Below are 12006 nucleotides of genomic sequence, written 5' to 3'. Positions count from 1 at the left end.
TTTTTTTTTACTAAAAACCAAAGGACTGTTTGATGACCTAACGATAAAAATGTTTCATCACGATGTTTCTAGCCTTTAGCTCTTACCATCTACTGTCTAGAATGAAACATTGATGGACGTAATATTAACATGTTAATCAGTCTAAAAACTAACTTCACAAATGCAATAACTAAAGGATTGGCAAGAAGTTTTACAATGGTAGGTAATCGTTAGGTATTAGGTTTATGGAAAAATAAAAGTGGAGGTTTTTGAGATTCTGGACTTGTGACCATCGAGGTCATAAAGAACAAACGGTCAACTACAATTTCAGGGAAATTCACTTTTTCTGTATTTAAACTTAGAATATACAGCTAGAGCCATTTTTCAAGAAATGACCAAGTAGACAGAGACAATAATATATTGCAATCATCCGTGTGTAGCTACATCGGATTTCCGAAACCCAAAATGCTTCTACCATTTGTCCGTTTCTACGTGCATTGATCTTTATTCATCTCATTATGCTAATTGATATATATGATTGAATATATGATTCTTGTTTCAAGAGCGTATTTGGTGTAAATATATTTGTTTATTATTTAAAAATGATAGAATCAATAAATTGATACAAATAATTTAACTTAATAAATTTTGGTACAAAGAACCCACAACTTTTTGGATAAAATAGATTGTTTTCTGATGAACCGCAATTTTGCTTTAAAAAGCAAATCCTGCACCTGTAGATAACCATTTGTTATTTGTGACCGTCAAGATCTTAATCGAGAGATTCGAAAAAACGTAGCATTTTAAGACTACCTGTGATTGGCTAAAAGTTATTCGAAATGCGCAACTATAAATAAAACGCCTGTCGATAATATAACATCAGTAGCGCCTCTCAGTCAACTTTCGAAGAGCGTTCTGCACAGTCGCTTTCGCCTTTAGGTGAGAGATTGGATCTGGAAATGAAAAACCGTTCTCAAGTTCACATTCAATAATATCATCAGTTTTATTTGGTCCAGTGATGTTTGTAATGGTAATAATAAAATGTGCAATGAATTTTACGATAACGTTAATATATCTACTAAATGAAGTCGTTTTCGTTAATAATTGAGCAATTGAATATTTGTGTTTCGAGCATTCGTAAAAGTTGTGTTTTCATTAGATGATAATAAAATTATACTGATCTACAACAAAGAAACGTATTTTATAAAATGTACAATTATTTATAAGGTACCTACTGTTCATTAAAATTTAAGCATTAATGCCTTAAAATTTAATTTAAAAGCGTGAAGCGTGCACAGAGAAAATCTTTTTCGTGGGAAGTTATTTATAATATTATTATTTACGTTACATGGAATAAACGGTGAAGTATACACACCTAGGCACTGAGTCCTTTTCAGAATCAGATTTTCTGGTAACGCTGATTGAAATCTTTCTTTGCCTTATTTTATCCAGTATATTTTCTGGACTAGGCTCCTTTTCACTTTCTTTAAGTATTATTGCCGAATTTCTAGTTCTCTTCGGTCTGTAAGTCGCGTAACTTCCCGGAGAAAATACGGAGTTAGCACGATTGTATTTGTGCGATTCTTTAGAGAGACCTAACGATTGATCTTCGCTATTATCTGAACTATCAAATAATGATTTCGTCCTTGCATATCTATTTGAACTGTAGGAAGAAGGTTGATCGTAATCTAGGTAACTTCTTCCTGGATGCTTTCTAAAATCATTTCGGTCGAGTGATCGGTACATATCAATTTTATCATTTATTCCATCGTATCTCAAACTGCCTCTCGTGGTGGGTAAATCTGTTAGTAAAGATCTGTAGCGTTCGGCAGACGGCGATATGTCTGATCCGACCGACAGTCCGGGTGACAAATCATAATTCCCTGGCGAAGTCGGGGAAGCATCATATCTCAAATCATTCGGATGAGAATGTATTCTCGCCAGGGGATCGTATTCGGTTGCCCCGGGACCCACTAAATTGCTTTTTCGCCTTTGTTTCTTTTCATTAAATCGAGAATAAAAACTTTTTCTTCGTATTCTATCAACAACATCCTCTTTTTCAGGCGATATAGAATCAAGACTTCGCAAAGGTAAGTGATGTGAGGAGCCATCAGGCAGGACATATTTCTCTTTCATGCCGCTGGGCTCTGATTTAACTTCGGAATTGGAATATGTCGACCTGCTTCGTGATCGACTTCGACTCTGTAATTCACATAAATCTTCTTTGATAGAAGCTTCTGGAATACTTTTATTCTTTTGTATTACACAATTTTTGTCAATGTTCTTCTCGACGTCAGAACTATTCATTATTTGTGGTTCAATCACAGGACTTGTAGGAACTATTTTTTTAACTCTTGGCAGTCTAGAAAAATCCAATTTTAAAGAATTTTTAATATTTTTGGAATCATTTTCTTTCTTAACTATTAGGAGATCATCATTCTCCACTTCCGCATTTACATCGTCGCTTGAGGTCCTACTGTTTCTATTTTTACGACCTAAACCGTTTAAAAGCAGTGAAGTTGGCCTCTTTGGTTTTTCTTCAGAGTCTAAATTATGTGCGACTGGATTATCATTCTGATATAAAATATCTTTTAGAGCAACGTTTCCAGTTTCTGTGTTCACTTTTTCAGCAGATTTAACAATTTTCTCCTTAGGTTCAAACTTTTTAAACAGACCTAAAACCTTAGATACAGTTGTTTTGTTTTGGCTATAGTTTTGGCTCTCCAAAGCCGCAACGTCAGTTACTGTAACAGCTCTCTTAATTAAATTAGATTCAGTCGGAGGATCAACGTTAACAGGGACAGAATGTTCTCTTTGGGTTCGGTTAATTGATTCAATAGCTTCATTATTAGAATTCTTTTCGGGAGAATTTGATTTAGATGATGTAAATTTTTCTAACTTCTGACCAATTGATTGAAACACAGATTTCTTTTTTGGAACGGTTTTTTTGGCGTTTTCGTCACCTATTTTTTCCTTAACTTTTTTTGTGACTTTTTTCTTTTCTTCTGTTGTTTTGTCACTTGCATTTAACTCAGTCTTTGATTTTGAAGTTACCTTCTTTACGATTTTCTTTTTAATGACTCCCTTTTTATCATTCGATTGATTTTCTGTGAAAGTCGATTTTATTTCTCCCTTTATGATTCCATTTTTAGCGCTTTCAATATTGCTTGCTTTCGTAACAGAGCCGTTTTTACCGTTCATTAATTGAGTTTCAATTTTATGACCCTGTTCAGTCCTATCGTCATTTCCACTGACAACTTGATATTTCTTTAAAGTTAAGATGGAATCTTTACTTTCTGATTTAGATTCTACTTTCTGATCTGCTGATTCTACTTTTTTCTGTGAATCGGACCGAACAACTGAGGCTTTGGCTTTTTTTGGCAAAGTTATACTGAAACTTACTTCTACGTCAGTTTTATTATCGTCATTAATTATTTCTTTAGATTTAGTTTCATCTTTTTTTATATTACGATCCATATAAACCTTTTCAGGTGAAGGGCTAGTTGTAGGATAACTTTTAGGTCTCAGTAATTTTGATTCTCTATTCAATTTCTTATCTTCGACTTCATTTTCAATAATTGTAGAACTGTCTAACGGGATGCTCTTATTTGTATCTTCGTATACATCAACATTTTTTAAAGGATAACTTTTAGGTCTGATCATTTTTGATTCTTTGTTTATAGTGTTGTTAACAGGAACAGTTTGTTGTTTCATAACGTTAAATGCATCGCTTCGCTTTTGTTCTATTGTTATATTGCTAGAATCTGAAGTACTTTCTTTTATTTTGTCTAATATAGGAAAAAAGGGTGTTGTAGATCTACTACGATCTTTCAATAATAAATTACCTATAGGGGACAGACATTTTTTAACGGGATAGTCGTCTTTGAATCCAGGTTCGTCAAGAGTTTCGATTGGACTTCTAGGAGTCGACTCAAAAGATTTATTTTTCTTATCCCTAATTTCTTTTAAAATTTTCTGCGTTTCCAACTCTTTCTCCTTTTTATGCTTGACATATATACTATCGTCCACCGACGTATCAAAGAAATCAGAACGTAGAAATCTAGATAAACGTTTTTTAGGGTGGTCTCCGGCTAATCGTAGAGAGTGTCGTCTAAATCCTAAGCCGGGTGCATTATTTATTGCGGGCGATCCATACGCTGCAATATAGCTAGGTTCCGAAAGAATACTACCGCTATCCGACGAGTACGACTCATCTAAAGAGAGATTTCTTTCAGGTGCCAAATATTTACTTAACAAGGGGCGATCTGGGGTGTGTCGAGTACTGCCGCATTTAGATCCAACGGTCTCCTTAGTTGATGATTCTAATTTCGTAGACCCGTAGGCAAAATCGGCGGTAGACGTCGGAGATAAAGAATCCCTGGAGAGAGTCGACCGTCGTCTGAGACGAGGCAGAGTACAGAACTGAGATGCAGAGATAGGAGCGTCTTCGGATTTACATGTTGCTACATCCGAAGGCACAGATATCACTTCGGGAGAATTTTCTCGGGCGCAAGGGGTCACTTCATCGGAAGGCTTAACTTCTTCGGAAGATTTTACTTCCCCGGAATGTTTAATTTCTCTGGAGGTGTTCACTTCGACCTCAGAATCGACGTTCGTGGAGAGTTCGATTTTTTCAGGAGTTCTATCGTCAACCTCGGCATCGACTTTTACGGGGTTTTCTATTTCTTTGGAAGTTTTAACTTCGACGTCGGGATTTATGTCTAGGTCTCCTTTAGCGGAGTTGTCGATTTGTTCGGGGCGATCGTCGTCGTCGTAGTCCGGCGGCGGGAGCGGCGGGTGGTCGGCGGCGCGCGCGGCGGCCGAGTGGCTGCGCGCGTAGGGCGCGCGCGCGACGGGTGCGGCGTGCAGCGAGAGCGTGCGGCGCAGGCGCGCGGCGGCCTGCGGCGGCAGGTGCGCGAGCAGTTGCCGCTGCAGGCGTCGCGACAGCGCCGGCGTCAGCCCCGACAGCGCCTGCATCTCCCGCTCCGAAAATTCTATCGCACTCAGATCCAGGTCTGACAGATCTAGCCCGTCCGTCGCGTCCGTCGTTTGCGAGGCTCTCGTTTGGTGCTTGGCGGTTTTCTTACTACTACCTGTAATGCAATCGAAAACACACGTTTTCCATCATGCATGACGTTCGCTAGGATGATATATTTACAGTGTCATCTTGCGTTACATCGATGGCGACTCGTTAATGGTTTTCGTTTCCGGCAGCGAACCGGCATGGATCATGATAGTATCGGGAGATATCTAAAATAGTTACGTTATTGATAGATGCGAAACACCGATGCGACTAGCGAAAAGTTAAAAAAAATATTGGTTTTAGTAAGTTTTAATTTAAACGTTAATTCCAAACGAAAAGCGAATATGCAAAACCAAAAACACATAAGATATGCATTAAAATGTTGCTTTTCGGATCAAAAGTGATTTACCAGAATGCGTACTAAATTAATATTGCATCAGCGATTCAAGATATCGGAGGCATCCGTACTCTGATAGCAGCCGCAACGCGCGATGCGTAACACAAACACAAATGAGGAAAATAAAATAATAGTTTAGTACCTATTCTTGCGTGTCGTTTGTAGTGGGTTTGTGGTCGGGGCCGGTGCCGCTGTGAAGTGTAGATTTGGTCGGAGCATGCAGTGTAACGCGCAACCCAACTGCAACCACACCAATACAACCTCACTAGCGCGCGTCCTCGCCGCCCCTAGCCGCCCGCCGACGGCGCGCTAGCGGACGCCTACCGCGTACCACATCGACTAGCTACAGGAGGCAGTGATTCTTTCCAAACAAATTCATTAACTCGGGACCGGTACAGATTCTGATTTCGAGACAGGGATGTAAACATTAAAAATAAAAATCTACTACTTCATACAAACAATACTGCATTGCCTCGGCACTGATTATGCGATGAGAAAAATGCCTTTTTTGAACACTTCATGCAATTTCTTAACTACATAGAATGGATTCATGATTATCGAGAGCGATGCAACATTTTCCTGCTAATGTTAGCGGGTAGGAAAAAGTCAAAACCTGCACAAAGAATGCTTTATGAAAACAATATAAACACTACAAATTACAATGCAAAAAAAGTTAAATTTAGTAATTGAATGTTAATAAATTCTAAAATCACACAGAAACTGTAACGGACCATGTCGACGTTATGCGTTCGCTACGATCCATTACAGATTCATGTTGTTACAAGGAAAACCTACGACAGAAAACGCCGCTAATACCCGATGCATTCATAACTATAACTTGGGAAAGTGTTCGAATCGCGGGAATTTGATAGTTAATCGATTTGTTTAGTGGAAGCTAGCTGTTTTGTGAGTGCAGCCGTGCGGAGCGTTGCTACTTGCAGTGTCGTAAAATACTTGGACTTTGTACATTCTCTACTCTAGCCTTCTAGGACATTTATAAATTGTCCTTCTTTTTAAGAAGGACTAAATGACCAGAAAATAACAAAACAAACTTTAGTGAACGACTTAGATTTTTGCGATTAGATGTTCTCTGCTAGTTGTTGCCAAAAAAAAACAATGTTTAAGAATCTAATTTACAATCAAATACTCCACTTAAAACAGAACACCAAAATTTAGGAATTTAATTAAAAGAAAAGAAGAATTTTATTAAGAAACGCGTTTAGACTAACCGCGTTCGACGATTCGATTTTGAAAAATGAGCTGGTAAAAGGTTTTAATCATGTAATAAAGTGCAATCACTTTAATAAAAGATGGCCGCCTCAAAATAGATGTTTGATTGGCGGCCATTACGTTTGAAAGTTACTTCCATTCGCAAAAAGTCGCGTCTAAAGAAGTTTGTTTAACTTCAATAAATGATCACGACAAAAGCGTGTGCTCCAAACAGTGCAATATTCACATATTATCGGCAATGTACATCCCTGGCGTGCTCACGACGACCGAGGCAGGATGCGAGTGTGAGCCGGGAGCTAGTGAGCGAGAAGCGATAGCGGGTGACTGGCAACGTTTTCGTCGTGTGAAGCGGTGCGGAAGCGCGGGGACTCACCTCGCGGCAGCGGCGAGCGCGCCTTGTTGAACATGGAGTCGAAGGGCGCGTGCAGCTCGCGCGACCCCCAGCCCTCGCGCCTGCAACACACGGTGCGGTCACAGTGCGGCCAACCAACAGTTGCTTGTCAAAAATGCGTGTTGGGGGTGTCTTATAACTTTTTTTGTACATGTCGGTTAGCGAAAGTTGCCATGTTCACAGTACTCACCACAAACACAATTTTACTGTACAGCATGTTGAAAATTGTACTGCTTTTTTATAGTGAGAAAAAAAAAAGATATTTTGTTCAAATAAACTTACAACTTACAAATGCTTTTGAATCGTCAAGTTAATTTATCACAGGTTCGAAATGTTCTGGTTTGGAATGTTCTAGATCTAGAAGAATCAGCCAGAATTTCAGCGGTCGCTCCTTCAAATAATGTTCATATTTCACTAACGACCCGCCCCAACTTCAAGAATTTCTTTCATACTAACCTTGTCCTGACAATTATGAACACAAAAGAATGCCAAATCGGTCGAGCCGTTCTCAAGTGATGATCTTTCATACATACGGCAATTGATTTCAATTAAAATTTGGATCATTTTAATGCTGAAAATGTTTTAACTAAGAACACCGTGATTTTGATAGTTTCATTAAAATTTCTTTAATGATGTTTGGCAATGTTTAACTTACGTTTCTGACACACTTCTTTTGCTTTCCATATATTTATGTGTGCTGCATGTAATAAATAAAGAATTGTTTACAAATGTGACGACACAAATCATTATAATGTACATAATATATTACAAACTGTTACATGAATGAAATTAAATTATAACGCTGATACTTACAACAGATGTCTTCGTGGCAAGTGAGGGCTGCATGCAGAAAATAAATATTATTTATTAGTTGGTACATGAAAAAAAGCATGTTAAAATTATTAATAATAACCTGAAAAAAGTAAACAATATTAATTAAATGAATATAGGAAAAGTTACGTCCACTCGATATAGTGCGTGTTCACGGATAATCGCGGGCGCGGTGGCGTGCGCGCTTGCTAAAATGTCAAACGTAAAAAGTATTATATAATGCTTTCCATCAAACTAATAACAGGACGGGCTTTCCGCCCTATTGTGAAGTTTTAGCTATTTATGTATGTTTATTTTTTAACGTTTAAACTATCGTGAGTGATTTCCATTATAAGTATAGGTTAAGTTAGGTTAGGTCCTATGAAAAAGGGCCTCGGATGGGTTTGAAACTAGTCGGGTTTACATCGACTTCATACGTGAGTATAGCCGTAACACCCTATACAAAATATTATATTTCTTTTAAAAATCGACATATTTTGTAGTACTTACTAACAAAATCTATCGAGAGTACATTAAAAATATATTTCTAGATAAGATGTCTCAATATGTCGGAAAGTCCGTTCTAATAATAGATTGATTGAAATTCATAGTTTGAACTTTGAACGCATTATGTATTCACATTCTGTAGTGCTCGCGGCGCTTCTTTAGAAAAATTTGTGTACCCCCTCTTGCGTTTAATTCGTGAATTCGCACTAAAGCGTTTAAAACTGTTTTAACACTGGTAATACTTTGATGGAGTAAAGGTGTATTTATATAAACAGTTTTTACACAATAATGACGAACATAACTTCGGTGGTGTATTTGTGATGAAATAATGATTAGTAACACCCGCCCATTAGTTATTTTTTTAATAAAATGATGAGTCAATTGCTTTCCCTTGGTCTTCGGTGCCAAAAACTCCATTTAAAAATATGGCATGTATATTACAGTTTAATGAGAGTTAAATGAACTGTTCATTAAATACACCCTCAATTATTTTCAAATGAGACAATGTAACTGTTTCTCACAGCAATTTCGTTCATGAGGGTTGCCTTGCCATGAACTGCAATATTAGCATTCTTCAAAACAACTCCTCCTTGAAATAGGTAGAATTAATCAAAATCAGCGGATTAAAAAAAGCTCAATTCAGTTATGTTGGATTTATGCCCATTTTGACCATCATTTTTTGAATTCAGCTGTAATGTACGATTAGGATTATGCCTTAGCAAAACAAAGAAATATTAAAGTCATACCGACTTTGATATTTGAATTACCGCCCATTTCAAGTAAAAAACCATGGCGGGATGATGAGTTAAGGATAATGTTGTATAATGTTGGAAAGTGTTTATTGTCACCTGTTGAAGAAGGGCGACTGCAAGTTGTTGAAGATCGAGTGTGGATGGTGTTGGAAGCCGGGACCCTCCTCGCCGTTCAGCCGTTGCGTGAGCGCTCGCACCTGCGAACGAATAAGAATATTTCATTAGCTGATGCCTGCGACTTCATTGGTTTGAATTTAGATTTGTTTCAAAATCCTGTGGGAAGTCTTGAAGTTTTGTTACTACTGCACATAAGATTTTAGTCATGTTCCATAATGCCTAGGTAAACCGTTTGAACGATAGTTGAGTTTATAGTAACTAATTACCACAAAAAAGAATGTCCTAAAACGCTCAACAGAAATTGAAAAAAATAAAAAAAACACCGACGGAAAGACACTGATGATAACAACTGACAATAAAAAACACTAAGAATAAAATCATTAAAAAAATTCATATCTCCTAAACAACCAAAAATGGCTGAACACACATGGAGGTGATTTGGATACCGCTTGATACAACAAGGTATTTGAATTTTTCTTTTAGACGTCACATCCCCGGCCACCCTGTATATGCCGCAGCGCTGCGTGATGTATCAATAACGCGCATTGCTCGTTAGAAGTTCTGTTGTGGCGGTGCAGTTAGTTTTGGCTCAGCGTGCTTCAATCAAGGCAAGGATCTCTTGTGTCGATTAATGTTTCACGAGTTCATAACAAGGGGGGCGGACATACCCGGTGCAATAGAGTGGAGAAGAGGTTGTCAGCCGTGAGCAGGTGGAAGCCTTCGTCCTCCTCGTCCTCCTCTCCGGAGCTCACAGATTCGGCGCGCGCCGCCCGCGTCGATCTATAAATGCGATTTGGTGTAAGTAATAGGTAAAGAGAATCCATATTAATATTATAAACGCGAAAGTGTCTGTCTGTCTGTCTGCTAGCTTTTCACAGCCCAAAAGTTTAACCGATTTTGATGAAATTTGGTAGATAGATAGTTAGCTTACATCCCGGGGAAGGCTACATAGGCTACTTTTCATCAAAGAGTTTCCACACACACACTTTGATCTTCATTATTTCATTCATTATAAAATATATATATAAAAAACTGTTTTTCTTGTTACTTGAAGGCTACCCCCTGTGTTATTATTTTGTCTTAAAAATAAGAAGAACGTGAAATAATGTAAAACAAGACAAACATCAACAACAGGACTCTTGTGAGAGATTTTCTTTGCATGATGTAATTGTATCAAAAAACTAAAGTTAGGCTAGGGACAAATTTTCTTCTGCGTTTTATCTGCGCAGATAGTATTTTAGTTATATTTCAACGTGTTATACTGCAGCGGAATTGCGCGCGCAATTTTTCGCTACAATTTTCCTGATCTTATACTGTGAGTCCCGAAGTCCCGAGAAAGTACATACCTTAATCTGTGCATGTGTGTGTCGTCTTCTTCTTCCGACTCTCCACCACTGACTAGACTGCTGTAAAAAGACAGTTAATGCATTTGCGATTAAACTTTAATTTAAATAGTTAATAAGATTTTTATTTAACCAGGGCCATGAACTTATTTATTGTATAATCAAACTCGCACAAAACGTTTTAGTTCAAAATTTTGCGCGGCTTCACGTAGCGCTTGTCCTCACCACAACGGGGACAATGAACTCGCGAGCCGACTTGACGCTCACCTGATGCGCCGGGGCCTGGGCGCGGTGGCGCGGCCGAGGCGCGCGGGCATCTGCTCGGGCTCGAGGCTGCGCTGGCGCGGCGTCACGTAGCCCTTGCCCTCCACCGCGATGGGGATGATGAATTCGCGAGCTGACTTTTTGATTGGCTCGCCCGTCGGTGGAGAGACCGCCTCGCCTGTCGACTCCGTTGAAGCCAACCGCCTACATCAATAAAAATTGTTTCCTAGCCAGCTTGTTTTGTGGTAAATTTGTATCGTGAGACAATGAAATTAATTTGAGTGCCTCACAAAACCTTCAGAACTTTTGCATTTAAACATGTCGATTCGCATGCAGCTAAATTCGAAACACTTCTTCACTCAATGAGCATAATTGAACTGTAGGTCAAAAAAAAATTATATATCAGTACCTGAGAGGCGTTTTCGCAGTGGGCGAGGTGACAGAGCCGGGCGGCGTGGTGAGCGGCGTGCCGGGCGTGACAGGCGTCACGGGCGTTGCGGGCGCGCCCGCTCGCGACGGCGGCGGCTCCTCGCCGGACATCGTGATGGGGATGATGCGCTCCACTGATGCCCCTCTGTTAACAATAAACCATGCGCTTATCACCTAGTAATATCCACATAAATAAAAGCTTTATTTCCGTACAATGTTTTCTCTCACTATTACTACTTGTTGCCTGCATACCTGTTCCTGTGGTCTTTGACGCTGTGCAGCACCTCGGTGCGGAAGACGCGCGGGGTCGAGGCGGATGCGAGCGGCGGTGCGGAGGCGGAGGGCGGGGCGGGTGGGGTGCCGGGCGGAGACGCCAGGCTCGCTACGCCGGCCGACGACGAGCGCCCGTACGGCACCGGCGGCTTGCCTGCACATTCACCTAACACGTTAAGAATGCTCTCAATGGTCGCCCCAAGTCGAGAGTCAGCGCATGCTGTTAAATCAACATTTAACATGTAACTTCAGATGCGTCTCCGAGCAAAACGCTGTGTTAGCCGTGTTTAGTACAGTTCTTGCAATTCACGAAGGCGAGAGAACTTTACTTGTGGTTACGTCGTATGCATGGGCATTGCGTAAGTGTGCGTGCATGTTGGACCAATCAGTCGCGAGCAAGCGCTCGCAAACGCACACATTTAGTGTACCTTACTAATACCGAGAAGACTTTAACACAAGCATAAGCCACTCGCCTTCGTGAATTGCAAGAA

General features: G+C 39.7%; 1 protein-coding gene and 1 long non-coding RNA gene across 12 annotated transcripts in view; one reads left to right on the top strand and one right to left on the bottom strand.

Moving 5' to 3' along the window:
* Positions 1 to 643: 643 nt before the first annotated feature.
* The window catches only part of LOC123867156 (NUAK family SNF1-like kinase 1), a 47426-nt gene continuing 36063 nt past the window's right edge, over positions 644 to 12006 (bottom strand). Inside the window, exons 18-28 of one of the 10 annotated variants that reach the window (XM_045909051.1) lie at positions 11495 to 11681; positions 11223 to 11387; positions 10817 to 11017; positions 10553 to 10612; positions 9875 to 9986; positions 9186 to 9286; positions 7834 to 7860; positions 7676 to 7717; positions 7003 to 7082; positions 5542 to 5639; positions 644 to 932 (exon numbers count right to left, since the gene is read on the bottom strand). In XM_045909051.1, coding sequence (XP_045765007.1) covers positions 5542 to 5639; positions 7003 to 7082; positions 7676 to 7717; positions 7834 to 7860; positions 9186 to 9286; positions 9875 to 9986; positions 10553 to 10612; positions 10817 to 11017; positions 11223 to 11387; positions 11495 to 11681 — 1073 coding nt within the window. In that variant the 3' untranslated portion in view covers positions 644 to 932. Of the gene's footprint in view, positions 933 to 1354; positions 5073 to 5541; positions 5640 to 7002; positions 7083 to 7675; positions 7718 to 7833; positions 7861 to 9185; positions 9287 to 9874; positions 9987 to 10552; positions 10613 to 10816; positions 11018 to 11222; positions 11388 to 11494; positions 11682 to 12006 lie in introns of those variants that run through there. The other 9 variants (XM_045909044.1, XM_045909045.1, XM_045909050.1 and 6 more) reach the window with 9 other exon arrangements.
* LOC123867192 lies at positions 1420 to 11934 on the top strand. 2 transcript variants are annotated; one of them, XR_006796354.1, is made up of 2 exons: positions 1420 to 1430; positions 11807 to 11934. It is a non-coding gene; the product is annotated as an uncharacterized LOC123867192 (long non-coding RNA). The 2 variants fall into 2 exon arrangements; XR_006796355.1 differs by lacking the exon at positions 1420 to 1430 and adding an exon at positions 9864 to 9877.

This window comes from Maniola jurtina, chromosome 7 (assembly GCF_905333055.1).
Source record: "Maniola jurtina chromosome 7, ilManJurt1.1, whole genome shotgun sequence".
Classification (NCBI taxonomy): domain Eukaryota; kingdom Metazoa; phylum Arthropoda; class Insecta; order Lepidoptera; family Nymphalidae; genus Maniola; species Maniola jurtina.
The sequence above is the reverse complement of the archived record's forward strand: the minus strand, read 5'-3'. Positions and strand labels throughout refer to the sequence as shown.